Source organism: Frieseomelitta varia, unplaced genomic scaffold (assembly GCF_011392965.1).
Source record: "Frieseomelitta varia isolate USP_RPSP 00005682 unplaced genomic scaffold, Fvar_1.2 scaffold_258, whole genome shotgun sequence".
In the NCBI taxonomy this organism is placed as follows: Eukaryota; Metazoa; Arthropoda; class Insecta; order Hymenoptera; family Apidae; genus Frieseomelitta; species Frieseomelitta varia.
Genome location: NW_025109988.1, coordinates 528993 through 544747, shown reverse-complemented (window position 1 = coordinate 544747; position 15755 = coordinate 528993). Strand labels below are relative to the sequence as shown.

General features: G+C 32.1%; 1 protein-coding gene across 3 annotated transcripts in view; it reads left to right on the top strand.

The window, feature by feature from the left end:
- The window catches only part of LOC122528760 (5'-AMP-activated protein kinase subunit gamma-2), a 98331-nt gene that overhangs the window by 64961 nt on the left and 17615 nt on the right, over positions 1 to 15755 (top strand). For all 3 annotated transcript variants that reach the window (XM_043654221.1, XM_043654222.1, XM_043654223.1), the window contains one exon: positions 4475 to 4523. In XM_043654221.1, coding sequence (XP_043510156.1) covers positions 4475 to 4523 — 49 coding nt within the window. The remainder of the gene's footprint in view (positions 1 to 4474; positions 4524 to 15755) is intronic.

The following is a 15755-nucleotide window of genomic DNA, read 5'->3' as shown; positions in this document are numbered from 1 at the left end:
TTAAAAATTCTATTGCACGCTCGAGCTAGTTAAAAGTTTTCGAAGGCTCGGTTAGATAGGCAGTTATTTTTCTTGATTTTCCCCGGAAACGCGAATGAAAGATCTTTCTTTCTTTTAATTTCGATTCGATTCATCATCAATTATTCAAGGAATAATATATTCCCGATCTTCTGAGTCATCGCGTGATTCACGCGGTATTATTCAAATCAGCGCTTAAGGCGCTTTATTAACAAACCTTTATTGAAATATTGTTGGACAATAAAAAAATAAAACAGATACCAGTTTGAAGCTAGGAAAAAGAATATATCTTGATTTTAGATGTCAAAGATTTGAAATTGTTTTTCCTTTTTTCATTTTCTTCTCTCGTACCTCGCAAACACCTACCTTCGGCTAGTAAGCAGAAAGATGTTCCAGTCGGAGATCAGTAAATATGAGGCTTAACAACGGTACAATACGCGTCGGTATGATAAGCGGGTTTGCAGATCATTTGAATACGCGATACAGTGTCCTATCAGCGATAAGGCGAGTGACAATCTTTAATTAAGCAAAAATAGCGCGACGCAGATTGTTGAGTCTTATAAAACTATGCAAATTTTATGAACGATATCAAGCCCCACAGTGTTTCACGATATTACGAGTTTATCATATTTAGATAACATTCCACAATAATTTTTGCAGCATTATGCTTTGTATTGTGCGGTATATGTATGTTGCAACAGAAATAATTAGTATAATACAGGGTGGGCTAAAAGTTTCTTCCCATCTACTTTTTTCTTTTTTTTTTTTTTTAACAGAACATCAAGGTATAAGAAAAACCTAAATTTATTAAGTTCAAATTAAGTTTAAGTTCAAACATGACTTTTCTCGTTATGTTTTAAATATAATTTCTTTCAAATGTTGAAGTAAATATAAAATTAATTATAAATTGTATAATTAATTATATAGTTATATACTATAATTATATAGCTAATGAATATAAAGTTAATTATAAATTATAAAAGTAATTAAAGAATATCGGATTTATTTTAGTAGGAATTGATTATTAATCCTTGCAAATAGCTACGAAAATGTTTTAAATACAAGTCAATTTTTCCATTTGCAATACATAATTGTATGATTTGGGTATCATTTAATATTATTTATCTCTTTCCTTTTTAAACAGAATAGAATTTTCAAGAGTCGATGCATTTTGTATAAAGTCAGTTCAAAAGATATTTTAATTTCGAACTTCGGTTCAAAATCATTTAAAAGACACATTTTTTTTTTTTAGCCCAGCAGTTATTTTCTCAATCTTTTTCTAGCAATTATTTTCTCAATAATCATAGAATTTTCAAGAGTCGATGCATTTTGTATAAAGTCAGTTAGTTCAAAAGATATTTTAATTTCGATCTTCGGTCCAAAATCATTGTCTAAAAGACACATTTTTTTTTTTAGCTCAGCAGTTATTTTCTCAATCTTTTTCTAGCAATTATTTTCTCAATAATCATAGAATTTTCAAGAGTCGATGCATTTTGTATAAAGCCAGTTAGTTCAAAAGATATTTTAATTTCGATCTTCGGTCCAAAGTCATTGTCTAAAAGACACATTTTTTTTTTTTAGCCTAGCAATTATTTTCTCAGTTCTGTTTTTCTTATTTTACTTCCAATCGAATTTTTTCATCATAGTAACAGAAGCGCCTTTCAATAATTTAAAATATTTCAACTGAGGTCCCTCCTGCGAGCTGGAGTTTCGAAAAGGATGCTGGTTTTCTCGGTTCGCTTGGTATCGGGTACAGATCATGTCACAGAAGGGATCATTTCTCTCGTATTGTCCTGTTTGATTCAATTCGTATTCAGTGCCGGTAGACGTCTAATGTCGACGTTCAGTGCCAGTATAGCATCTTCCGCGATTCTCGAATCGGTCGTTCATTTCTCAGAATACGCGCAGCGCATCGGGGAAAGCCGTATCAGCGAAAATCTTCTTACGATATTTCCGATTCGTTATCTCGTTGATCGTTCGATCACTTTCACGAGGATTACGGGAGGTTATTCTTCATCGTTATGATTTCTCAATTATTGGCTTGGAGTCGTCGATTCGAAAATGCAGCAGAGAACGGACAGCTATGTCAATTTTTTTTTTTTTTTTTTTTTAATAATTGCCAGACACGAAAAAGAACGTTCCGACGATGTGATTTTTATCTCGTTTAAATGAGACGCTTCAGCGAGTTTGATGCAATTTTTATTTCTGGAACTTCCCTTGCCGCCGCGATACGTTTGCTAATGGAAAAATGTAATCTGCCGTTGAAAAGTTAAATCTCAGTGAGAAAAAAGAAAAAAAAAAAAAAAAACGTATATTGTACAATAGTCAGAATATTTTTATTCGTTTGGTGGAAATTTTATTTCTACCGATCGTCGTAGGATACTTTATATCGTGAAATACACTTATCTTATTCGTAGATACATTCATTTTTAACGTTATAAGTGGTTAAAAGAAAAAAAGAAAATCATTCACACGAAGATTGGTTGATCTTCCAGAGGATCCAATAACAATTGAGAACGACCCTTTCTTTCCAAATGAGACGGGGAAATTGATTCGATTTTCCCTTCCCTCGAAAGTGTAAAAAGCGAAGGGTATATATGTAGCCCGTGTGGAAGAAACCGCGAGGTGGAAATGTGTTTCATATGTTGCCTCTTGATCTCGATGTTCAACTACTTTTCTATCGCCACGTGAAAGAACTGGCCGAAGAACGATCATGATGTGACACGAGTTTGCTACGAGCGAAGCACAGAGGATCTATTCGAAAACTGTGTTCGAGAGTTCTCGAGGATTTTTCAGACTTATGTGTCGAGCAATCGTGAAATCGTGAAAATCGACGAAACGACTCTGATGAACAATCTAAGTAATTCTGAGTAAACGTGCTTGGAAAATTAAGTGATCGGAATGATTTCTTAAAAGCACATTAGAACATTCGAAATTCTTCGATTGTTGATGTAAAATAGAACGTGAGGATAGAAGGGGGTATGAGCTTATTTTTTTTTTTTTTTTTTTTTTTAAATGGAAGTAATTCAAGCGTAATCGCATTCTGCGTGAAGTCTCGTAAAAATCGAAAGTGGAAGATCTTTGTGTAAAAATGGTGTTTCGTCGACAAACCAGCGAGCCGACCGGAAGTGTCACCAAGAGCCCGAGCATAGCTCATAGTACCAGCTCGTCTGGCATCTTGTCCAATTGGTACTCGAAAATCACGACCAACGTCAAGAAGAGGCAACCGTTCAGTCCGAAATCTCTGTTGAAGAAGGCGTTGGTACTTATTATTATACCTTTTGTACTTTGTGTTTCCCTCGAGGTTATTTCGTCACGGTCAAATTGTGATCAAATTCAGATAAAAGTGAAAGAGATATTTGTCGAAGATAAAACTTTATGCGAATTTTTATGCAGATTATATATTAAGAAAATGGAACCTAAATAGAGATTTGTGTCTCAGCCGCTAAGTGTTTTTAAATGGATAATTTATTTTAGTTATTAATATTTATTTAAGTTATTTAATGTAGCCAGTTTAGTGACTTTTCTAATTTTGATTATTCGGCTCTGATATTTCTCTTATTTCTTAGGTAATTATGCCACTAATTTTTACTATTTGGCTTTCATCTTTCTTTAACCTTTTCTATTTTCGTTGGAAAAATTATGTAGCCATTTCTTTTTTTTTTTTTTTTTTTAGCTATTTAACTTCAACATTTTTGTTTAAATTAGATTTTATTTTTATCATTAATGAAACAGCTATATATCATATAATATATATAGCTACATATTATATATTATATAATATATTTTTTTATTATGAGAAAGCGTTAAATCAAACAATTTTTCACTCAACTGTTGAAATTAAATAGTCAAATAGTCGAAAATATTAATTTTTTCAGTTTCAAACTTGCCGCGTGAACGCATAACAATTCGCAGTCTAGCACTAATATAATTGAAAGGCAAGAATATTTTGTTATGCAGAGCACGTTACAAAATGTGGATGTAATATTTTGAAACGGGACTCTTAAGTGTGGGTATTTTATTTCGATATTACATGTCTTTTAAATTACCGTTAATCACTGTAAATTATCAGCGGTATTTCCGTCGGAAAGAAACGCAACGCAAAGTGCAAAGAGAATACGCGAACTATGCGGAAAAGCATATTAATTTAATTTAAAAATTTAATTTAATTTAATATTTTTGATGAAAAAAATTCGTAGAAAATTTACTCTAAAATTACACCCACATTTTATATAGCATTTGCGTTATTCTCGTGCTCGGAATAATTGGAATTACTTGCATGCATGATTTTATCGTTTGTCTACAGTTGAGAAATGCGATGACAACTTTTTTTTATTTACCTCTTTAATTATCCATGTTGAACGATGTCCTTTAATTCGCAAAAGAAAGACTGTAACGATAAAAAGAAAAACGACGCAACGGATCAATAATGTTCATTTGTGTTCTCAATTTTCAGCTGCCTGTTGTCGATCCTTTCGTGGAGAAAGTTTCGCTCTCTGATCTCGGTGAGTTTTGTTCCGCTAATTATTCAGAATTTTTTACTTTATGCTTCGATTGGTCTTCTGGGGCTTGCGCTTCAGGCGCTTATCGATGTTTCATTTTATAAATAATAACAGCAACGTAAATATTTGAAACGAATGAAGTACTGTCGTGGTATTATAAACAACAGTACGAGTAAACATTTATCGGGAAGCGATTTAAAAATTAATCGTTCTATATTATTTACAATTCGCCGAGGACTTTTTGCGCGAGAATGAAAATACGCAAAGAACGAACGAAAATCGGGTGGCCATTAGATTCCTTATCGATTAGCGAAATCGTGTCGTATTTTAAATGATTTAATTACACATTTTGAAATATCGAATTATTTTCATCCGGTTATTTCAAACCCCGAAAGACCAATAAAAGTCAAACAATTGCTAATTATTCACAGATACTATTAAATAATTTATACGTTACACCTTTGCGCAACACGATGTCACAATGTTTAATTGTAACAGTAAAATTATCATAACAGCGTAAGTGGAAATCAACGACAACGAGTTCTCGATATTTCATTGAAAATTGCGTTTTCAGTTTTTTCGGTTCTCAAATTTCATTGTAAATGGTTACAAATGCCCCGTGATTCAGTGTTCTGAAAAATTGAAAGCATTTTCGACTCTCCTCCCCCCCCTCCTCTTTTCTTTCGTATTTTATTTTCTCTGTGCGTATTAGTTCTATCGCATTCCACCTCGTTTTACTGCTCCCGCAATCGAGTACACTTAGGTGATAGAACGCTTTCGTGAAAGCTCTGTTGCGGTGGGAGAGGGGAAAGCTAGGTAAATCGATGGAGCAGGTAACATATTTATAAATAAGCAGCAGTGCGTAAATAAGAGGGGCGACGGGGAGGAAATTAAATGAATTATTAAACCGTAGGATTCCAATGGAATTTGTTTATTACACGTGCGTTTAATAATAAATGAAATACAGCGGTATTTTCAATCTTCGACGATATCGGCCGGGATAATTTTCAGTGACGTACGTTTGTGCATGCCGGTGATACGTATTGTCATATATGTGTCATGCATGTGTTTAATTTTTTATCTTTATTTTTCGTAATGCAAGGAATATCGACGATGATTTTAGCTTTTAATGATATATATAAAAAAAAAAAAATATGCAGTATCTGTGATTACATTTATCGACACGATTATTGGTAATTGACCGGATGAATATATATATATTTCGCAACGAAATGAAATTAAATAGTTTTCTTTTAAATACATTCTGCAATTTGACTGTTCTAAAGTGGAATATTTCGCAGTGAAATTACTTACAATTTTAGACGTTTGATATATGTACATTTGGACAGAAATAAATCCAAAGTAGAATATTTTTTTATAACATTTAATGACTATAAATGATTTTTTATAATATAATATTTATAATAGATATAATATAGATAATATTATGTAATATTTATAATATATATAATATAGATAATATTATGTAATATTTATAATATATATAATATAGATAATATTATGTAATATTTATAATATATATAATATAGATAATATTATGTAATATTTATAATATATATAATATAGATAATATTATGTAATATTTATAATATATATAATATAGATAATATGTAATATTTATAATATATATAATATAGATAATATGTAATATTTATGATATATATAATATTATGTAATATTTATAATATATATAATATATATAATATAATGCAATATTTATAATATATATAATATATATAATATAATGCAATATTTATAATATATATAATATAATATTTTTTATAATATTAATGACTATAACGTAGGTTTAGATCGAGTCAGTCGAGTAAAATAGTTCCATCAAGTAGAGGAATAGTATAGAAAAATTTTCTAATTGTAAGACATCCTAACAGAGGTGTAGATACTGTCATGTTGATATTGATTCGTGGAAGTAGAATGTAGACTTTAGAGACGGAATTAGAATTCAAGGAACGGATAGTGGAACTGGTGAATTGAAACGTGTTAACAAAAGATATGTTCCATAAAATTTTTCTATCGTCGTCAAATCGAAGTGAATCAATTTGAGAATGAAATACGAAATCATTGTTAGAGCGTTAAATAAAAAAAAAAAGAAAAGTACACGTTTGCTTGTAAAAGAGTATCACAACGTGGCAACATTTAAACGTTCAAAATTCTCCGAATTACTTTTACGTTTCAGTTCACGTTGAGATCTATCAAAAGCGAAACACTCGTTGGATTTCTTCAAAGAAGTGTTCAGAGTACGTGTGGAGAACTCGCCAGCTTGACGAGAACAAAAATTGCCTGTATTGTGTAACGATGGAGGTATGGCTCGGCTAGTGGCTCGGAACGAGTAAACATGGAAAATGAAATTCAACAGGAGACTGTAACCCTATATGTACTGGCTGTTTCATCATGTCGTGCAGAAATATGCCAGGTCGATTCAGGCCGAAGGCGTGCGTCCCTTTTCCACTTGCAGATCTCCCATTTTTTCGACGTGTCCTGTTCGAATCAAATTATATACACCGTAATTTTATAATTACAAGGAGCAGAATTGATTCGGCGTTAATTCGTCCTGATTTAATATTAATATTTTAAATAACAGTAATTTGAGCTTTCTTCGCGAAGAATATTAAATCATAGATTTTGTTGCATTTATTTTTAATTTTATAATCACGTATAGTAGTATTGTAGAAATTTTTGGTTATAACAAGTAACTAGGTTAACAGGTTAGTACAATCGATAACGCGGCGTGTACATTTTGAAAAGATAAATATACATATAAATATATATATATATATATATACAGAAATCGAAACTAATGTTGGCTTAAAGAATAACTAAGATCACTGAGACTCCAGTATTTTAAAGTCTCACTTTTATTCTTCAGCGTCTCGTCTCATTCTCAAATGGAGTTTCATTTAAACTATTCTCAACTTCCATTTAACTGATCGATTCCTCTCTTCTTTGTTTAAACGTGAAAGTTTTTTTTTTTTTATTTCGTTCATTATTCAATAAGACAGTGACTGGCCCGCGCGAACAAAAGTATGATGTAATTAATCCCTGACAGAAACAATACGACACGTTAAGAAACTCGAATACATCTGTGAATAGTAAATAAATTCTGTGAAAAATTAAATCAAGCAACGAGTCGATTGCTCTTGATTATTACGATTTTTGTAACACTTTCTATTTCAAATCGACAACTTTTTTTTATCCACCTCTATTGAAACACCGTATAGTTGTAGATAATTGGTTAATTGTTTGGAAAAAAATCTGAAGACTTTAGGGAACGATGTGAAAGATACGTAGAACCGTGTTACGCGTGTATCCCAGACCGAGTCAATTGAAACGCGATTTTGAAGGGGTATTTTGGTAATCTGGCTTGAAAAAATCGACTTTTTTGGGATTTTTTTCTAAGAACACGATGATACATTTCGGTATGCAGTTTTCGCACACAGATTTATACTTAAAGAGTATTTACAATTTTTTTTTTTAAACGAAATTAATAAAATTTGTGGAAATTATATAGCCTTACGTGAAGCATGTTTTTAAAAACGGGTTCGAATGGCTCACGTGATTCCGATCCACCTGGTTATTTGAAACTAAAAAATGCATCTTCATTAGTATAAATATAGCTATCGCGTGAACCACGGAAACAGCGAAATTTCGAAAATTTAAAAAATGGCAGCATTTTGAAGTTGAAGTATCGATTTTCCTTGTGCTTTTTGTCTTTTGGGTGGTAAAAAAAAAAAAAAAACAAAAACAAAAAAAAACGAAGAAAAAAACATTAGATTTTGAAATCTGTGGTGATGCGATAAAGGTACATCCGGTGAAGATCTTCTCCAAATTTCAAGTCAATCGGTCAACTAAAACGTGAGATATCTCGTCAGCCAATTCAAAAAATATGGATTTGAGAAAGAACACATTTGAAGTTTCTGTTACCCGTTGTACAGAAATATTCATACTTACAATCAGTCGAGCAGTGCAAAAAATAAAATATTATAAAATAAGAATAAATAATAATATTATAAAATAAAATATTTGTTGAGAAAAACGCCTTTGAAGCTTTTGTTACTCGTTGTACGAAAATATTTAAATTTTTCCTTTAAACATCTATAACGTTGCTAATTTTACGAATTCAAACAAATCCTTTTACACAGAACATTTTCGAAAGCATATACTTTGAGAAAATCTAAGAAAAAAAAAAAAAAATTTTTTTTTAAGCCGGATTACCAGAATAGAATACCCCCATAAATCAAACTAGGTAGCTTATCCCACGTGCTCGACTGATCTATATCGGTTGTCCCTTGAAATTGTGGTACCAGGTACTCCAGTGTCTCTCCCACCCTCTCGCCCCTCCATTTCTGTGTCTCTCGTGGATGGTTGGTGCCGATCGATGAATTCCCGGGAGTCCAGCTCGCCTGCGTGTGCGTTGAACGGAGACAGAGGACTCGGGAACATCGGGCATTGGGCAGAGATGGTGACAGAGAGGGTTGACTCTTGAATACGGGAAACCGATGGTTGCGCGGACAAGCGAAGGAAAAGAGGGACACGAGTGAAAACACGAATTTTTAAATAAAGAAAGGCAGAGCGGAGAAGTGGAAGGGAAGAGCTGTATGAATACGCGCGGTCGAAGAGAATGAAATGGAGGGAGGGGGCTTGTAATTTCTGAGAATTTAATCCAGGTTCGTAGAAAATTAAATGTTAGATTCCTCCGTGTTTAGAAGAAATTACGCGCAATATGGGGAAGCTGGAAATTCTAGGGCAATTTGTATTGAAATTAAAAGAATATTCCTGTGTTAGTTTGTAATGGGATTATTTGTGAAGGCTTGATGAAATTATGTTTCAAAATGTTACGTTGTTACACAACGTACAAGATAATATATATTAGGTAATATATATTACTGATCGAACTAAAGGGAAACCTTCGTTGATAATTCTTGTAAAAATATAACGGAATTATCCACGAAGGTGTAATAGAAAAAATTATATTTCAAAATGTTAAGCAAAATTATTCTCACGAACGAGGGTAAAGGTGTAACAATATAACGACACGGGATCTATTAAATGATCTAAAGCAATATAACACGTTAATTTTCAAAGAGGCGGTATTTACGATCGGAAACAGTACGAAAACAATTTCATCGGAATGTTGTAGTGATTCAATTTAATCTACGCTCCTGTGAATGAAAAGATCTCTCCATTGAGCGTGAAAGCAAAACAACCCCTTTATGGAGACCACCACCGTCGAATGAAAACAGATGCAGCAACCAACAGGTGAAACCCAAAAATACACGGTGAAGATTCTCCTCCCCGGCCAACTGTATAAAATCACGCTACTCTAGATCCCGTTTTTATCGCCCTCCGGGCACACCGAGCACGTATTTCCGGCGTTTCAAGTTCGCTTCTCCACCGCACGTCCGGTGGAAACGATAGAACGAAAGAAGGAAAGAAAATAAAACGAGAGGTGGCAGTTTTATCAGATTATAGAGCGGTAGGATGAAGAATCGTCGGCTAAGGGGGATGAAAGGCGAGCCTTCCAAGGGAGAAGGATAAGCTCTGGTCTGGTGCAAGGTCGGCAAGATCGCGTTCTATGACGCATTCGCACATTTGTATTTGGGTCTAGGTCATGGGGCGGGGTGCGTTCAATAATACTGAAGCTCGACAAGGCAAGTTAATGGAATTTTTGTACCATTTTACGTCATCGTGCGTCGTCATGTTGCGTACTCGAAACGCTGTTACGTACGATTTGGAAAAACTAGGAGGTCTTTTCATTATGTTGGGAAAAATGGTGGACGAAGGTGTATGTACGATACACGGTTTGTATGTTGCACATTGTACAGGGTGTTTCATAAATGGTGTATGAGAAAATATATATATGCACTTACTTTTAGAAATAAATTTTTCTACCTTTTTTTTTTGAGGAATACGAATATTGTTATAATATTGTTATAATATTATATATATAATTATATATTTATATATATATATAATTTTTTTATCTGCAAGATAAATATTTATATATAATTTTATCTGCAAGTATAATTAATTGAGCTCTCAATGCTTTAAAGTATCAACGTCGTAAATAAACTCTTTATACTTATTTAAGGAAATTATTGTCTCCTCTAAAATTCGAACGCTGACTCTAGATTTTTGAACGAAAGTATATTTATGTAATTTGAAAAGTAAAAGATTTCACGCGTTTAACAAAGAATCATTTGAATAAAAATACGCTGTGGCAAATTTGTAAAATTTTCATTTGTAAAAAATTGATTATTCCGATTGATTGTTCTGGTATTAGCTCTTTTATTTATTAACGAAGATGGTTATGTTCTTTTACACTGAAAAGTAGTGTGATACATCTTTTATCCATTGTAATTTGAATCTATATATAATCTATATATATATATATATATATATATATATATATATATATATATGCACATACGATTAAAAATATTGTGTATTCTCTATTGAAAAATGCATCTCTTTCATCATCCTCTACCAATATTCGTATTTGATCGTATTTTACCTTTGGAACATCCTTTACAATGATTTCCCTGCTGGAAGCGATTAAACTTTTTGAACAGTAGTTGTGCACGTGTACTCAATCGGCAAGTCTCGAGTGAAATGTGAAAAGCACCAGGAGTAAAAAAAAAGTTATGCGAGGCCGTGTTGCGAAACAAAGCTTCCGTTTGTTTGTTAGGAGGCTGTAATAAAGAAATGTTTTATTGCTTGGCGGAGGATGTTGTACGTGAAAGTTGGTTCGGACACGTGTGAAACGTTTGGAACGCGATTTTCTACAACGATGGTCTCTAAGGGAATACTTATTTATAATTCAAACGATATATAGGTCGAGGTCTGGGTTGAAGCCATTGGAAAATCGACTGCCTCTGTTCAAATTTTCCCACACGTATAGCTGATTTCGTTACGTTCGAAACGTATCTGTAATCGAGGCTTCGGCTTCATTGATAAATCGCGATATTACGTTTCCACGTCGTTTCCGATAAAATCTTTATCGTTCATGGTGTAGAATACCCTGCTACTTTTGATTTTCGATCTTTCGATATTTACGAGCGTTTCAACGTAATTTTGATCGAGGCTGTTAATTTCTAAATCGACGTGTACAAAATGTCTAGGATCGACTCTGTTTTAAATTAAAATTTTGGCTATACACTATGTTCAAAATTTCTCGTTTTCGAGAAACTTTGAACATAGCGTGTAGCCAAGAATTGACTTGCATGCTCTAGGAAATTTAAATTTCCTCCTGTGAAACAATTGAATTGAAACACTTTCGACTTCTTTTCAATAAGCTTTTTCTCATTATTCATTCCTGAATCCCGGTCCATAATTAGCTAAATTTAAATACGGCGAACTTTGAAACTCGATTTCCTCGAAAACGAAGCTTCAAATGGTAGAATTTTATTCTCTTTCTTTGACTTATTATTTTTTTCTCCTTTAACTTATTTTTTCATGTAGAAATCTATCTCCTTTCCGGTTATACATTGGACATTGGAAACACCTTGTATAGTTAATATAATTTTACTAAAATATTTTTATTATAATTTTACAATATTATTAATATTATTATACACATATAATTTTATTTATGTACATATTTATAATATATTTATATATTTTATATACATATAATTTTACAATATTATTGTTACTATTATACAATATAATTTTAATTAATATAATTTAAGGTTGAGGATTGAAATGTATTTGGTCTTCTTCTAAATATCTACGTTATGTGAAAAAATCATCAAATTAATCTGCGCACGTAATAGATGTGAGAATGATTGACAAAATGGCGCCAGACCGATATACAGGACACTGAATGCATGATGCAAGAGGATTTCACCTGTTGCAATTCCCAGAAGTAAATGCAACGTTAATTACGTGTCGTCAACAAGCATAGCTCCTTTTTAATTTAATCATTGTTGAAATATGGTCGATAGCCTATCCTTGAGGAGAAATTATCAAACTATCAAACAAGAGTACAAATGATTTCGTTGAAGGCGGATCCAATCGTATAGTATCGTGCAGTTATAATCATGATAATGGTTATTATCGATTAACCGTCACTATGCACGTGACTATATTTGTTGCTGAACCGAGGCAATCGATAATTCTCGTGGCATATCGATTACGGAATTCCGGCCGACTGATTAGTATTTCACTTCAGTTTTTTTGAAACGTTCTATTTTATAGCCTCCTGATACAATCCAATGTGTCGTGAAGTATTATAATGTTCGAAATTTTGCTAGTTTTATATACTCTTTCGTAGTTTTTTTTCTAATAAGGAAAATAATAATAATAATAATAATAATAATAAGAAAATTTCAAAGCTTGGCCATTTATTTTTAATTTCATTCTTTACTGTTGAGTTCAAACGCTGCCTAATTTCAATTTAGCTGTCGTTATTTTCATTTCCACCCGTTTCCCCCTTTTTCCTTCGAGTTTGCTTCATCATTTCCTTCAGTTGCGCTCTCAATCATGCGCCAAATAGTCGCTTTAGAACAAGTAATTAAAAATCGTTTCGCCACGTCGCGTCGTTCGGTAGCGCACAAAAGTGAGCGGTTGAATCGGTGTGGCGAATCGATACTCGCGACCCCAATTAATTTCGGAAAAGCTTAATGTCATCTAGCTTTTCACATGCCACTCCAATTTCCTTAATAACCCTTTCATCCCTGCCGGTCTGTATAAGCAGCCTCAATTGCTTCGTTTCTTTGTGCATACAGTTTTCATTAATGATAATCCTAACAGATGTTACGAGCGTACATCTGTTCTCGTGTTTTCTCTGTTTGTTTCGCTCGTTTTCATCCGTTTGATAATGAAATTTCACAAAGTTCCGTGTACAACTCGGATTACAAATTTAATACTTGCCTCTCGGAGCATTCGAACGAGGATCTATTAGTTTCTATTTCTTTTTTAATTGTCCCCTTTTATCCTTCAGACTTTTTATTATCTTTCTGTCGATACCGCGTTTTTCGTAAATTGTAACTTTTCAAACAATTTCTTTCTTTTTTTTTTTTTTTTAATGATAGGAATAAGTCGACGAGCCTTTTATTATTATTTTGAAGTAAATTCAATTTGTCGTTTGACAAATTTTACTGTGACATTGCACTTAGATATTTGTTCATACTTCCAAATTATTACACTTTACATATTTACTATTATTTTTAACCTACGAATTATATTATTGCATAGTAAAAAATACATACGTTTTTTTTCGAGACGAATTCTGTTGATAATAAAAATTTTATATATATTTTTATAAAATATTTTTTACGTAAAATTTTATATATGTTTTATAAAATATTTTATACGTAAAATTTTCTATGTGTTTTATAAAATATTTTGTACGTAAAATTTTATATGTATTTTATAAAATATTTTATACGTAAAATTTTGTATATGTTTTATAAAATATTTTATACATAAAATTTTATATATATTCTATAAAATATTTTATACGTAAAATTATATATATATACATAAAATACATATAAATATATATATTTATAAAATTTATTTTATAAAAATTTTAATTTTATGCATATTACATAAAATTTCAATTCTATTTTATTTTATAAAAATTTTAATTTTATATATATTACATAAAATAAACATTCCCAATTAAAGCAAGAACTGCTTCTTCAATTTATATTATATTATATATTTAGCTGAACTGTACAAGATCGTTCGTTAACATCGAAACACGTTTCGTTTCCCATTGATTGTCGAGTTAAGGCTGGTAAAGAGGAGCCCGAGAGATTAAGTACCATAATCTTCTTACTTATCAGACACGGTAGGGAAGCAAGTGGACTGTGTTAATAAACGATCGGGACGATCTTTCACGCAGTAGCCACGGGATACCAACTTCTGGCCTGGTGCGCGGTTCAACTTTAGCTTGAGGGGGTTCGTTAGTGTTGAAAATTACTGAAACACCGGTGGAACAGAGAACCGCGGACCACTAGGTCAAATATAACGCCGATCGTTAATGAACTGTAATGCTATTAACGAAAATTCAGGAAGTTCTGCCTAACTACCTTCATCAGTCAAATCGGTTTTTCTCTCATAATTTATATTCTTTGATTTTCCTTTTCCCTTTAATTTAATAGCTGGTAACTTATCGGTACTTAAACGGAAAGACGGAGACAATCCTCGAAACAAACTTTTTAATTAATTACTTAGGAACCATTGCGAGAAAAAAATAGAAGAGCACGATATTATATTTTCCTTGATTTTCTAATTTTAATATGACATAATGATATAAAGCAACGTGTAACTCTTGAAATTAATAAGTATTTCAATGTGTAATTTTAGCCAGTATTTTAATATTACTATTTATTGATATTATTAATGTTATTACAATATTAATATTTGCCTCATTTGTATCACGGGCAATATCTTCAGAATTAATTAAAATGATAAGAATAATTTAAGTATTTCTACAGTCCGTGGCCATTCAGTGTTTGAAATATTTCTGAAAATTGCCCTGCCCTGTTGCACAAGTTCCTGTAATCGCTCCTCTCGCTTTATTTCGAACGTATTCGTTTGGTTATTTTCTAAATATTTTCTCACAGAGTCCCGGTATTATTCACGAATTAAGAGAATACTCGCGTCTTACATTATCCTAAACCGAGTCCAACAATAATAATCAGCGCATAACGCGCGAATGTTGACGTATAATTTATCCTCCCTTAACCCAAAGGAAGAAAAGTTTTGTTCAAACAGTTTGACGAAAATGAAAATAAACATTCTCCCCGCGGCATGGGAATAAAATCCAACGAAACCTGTAGCCTGCGTCTACAAAATCAATCGCTGATACACTCTTTCCTTCGATAGTTCGAAGCAAATAATGAATTCTCTGAGAAATAAGAATATTATAGTTTCGAAATATTACTTCATTGTCATTATCAAAAATATTTATTCATCATTAATAATCTGTTGTACATTTGAAAGAAAGAAAGTTGAGAAGAATTTGTAAAATTAATGTTTAACGTTGAATCGAGCGATTCGGAAGATTAATCTTCGGCGTTTCATCGTTTCACGTCGGATCAATTTTGAAGGCATTACTTCCCGAAACGATCCAATTAAATTGCACTGTTTTCAAAAATAATTATCAGAAAAAAAAAATTACTGGCAGGTACTTAAAAAAAAAAAAAAAAATAGATCGTCTCTTTTAACTTTTGGGATTGGAAT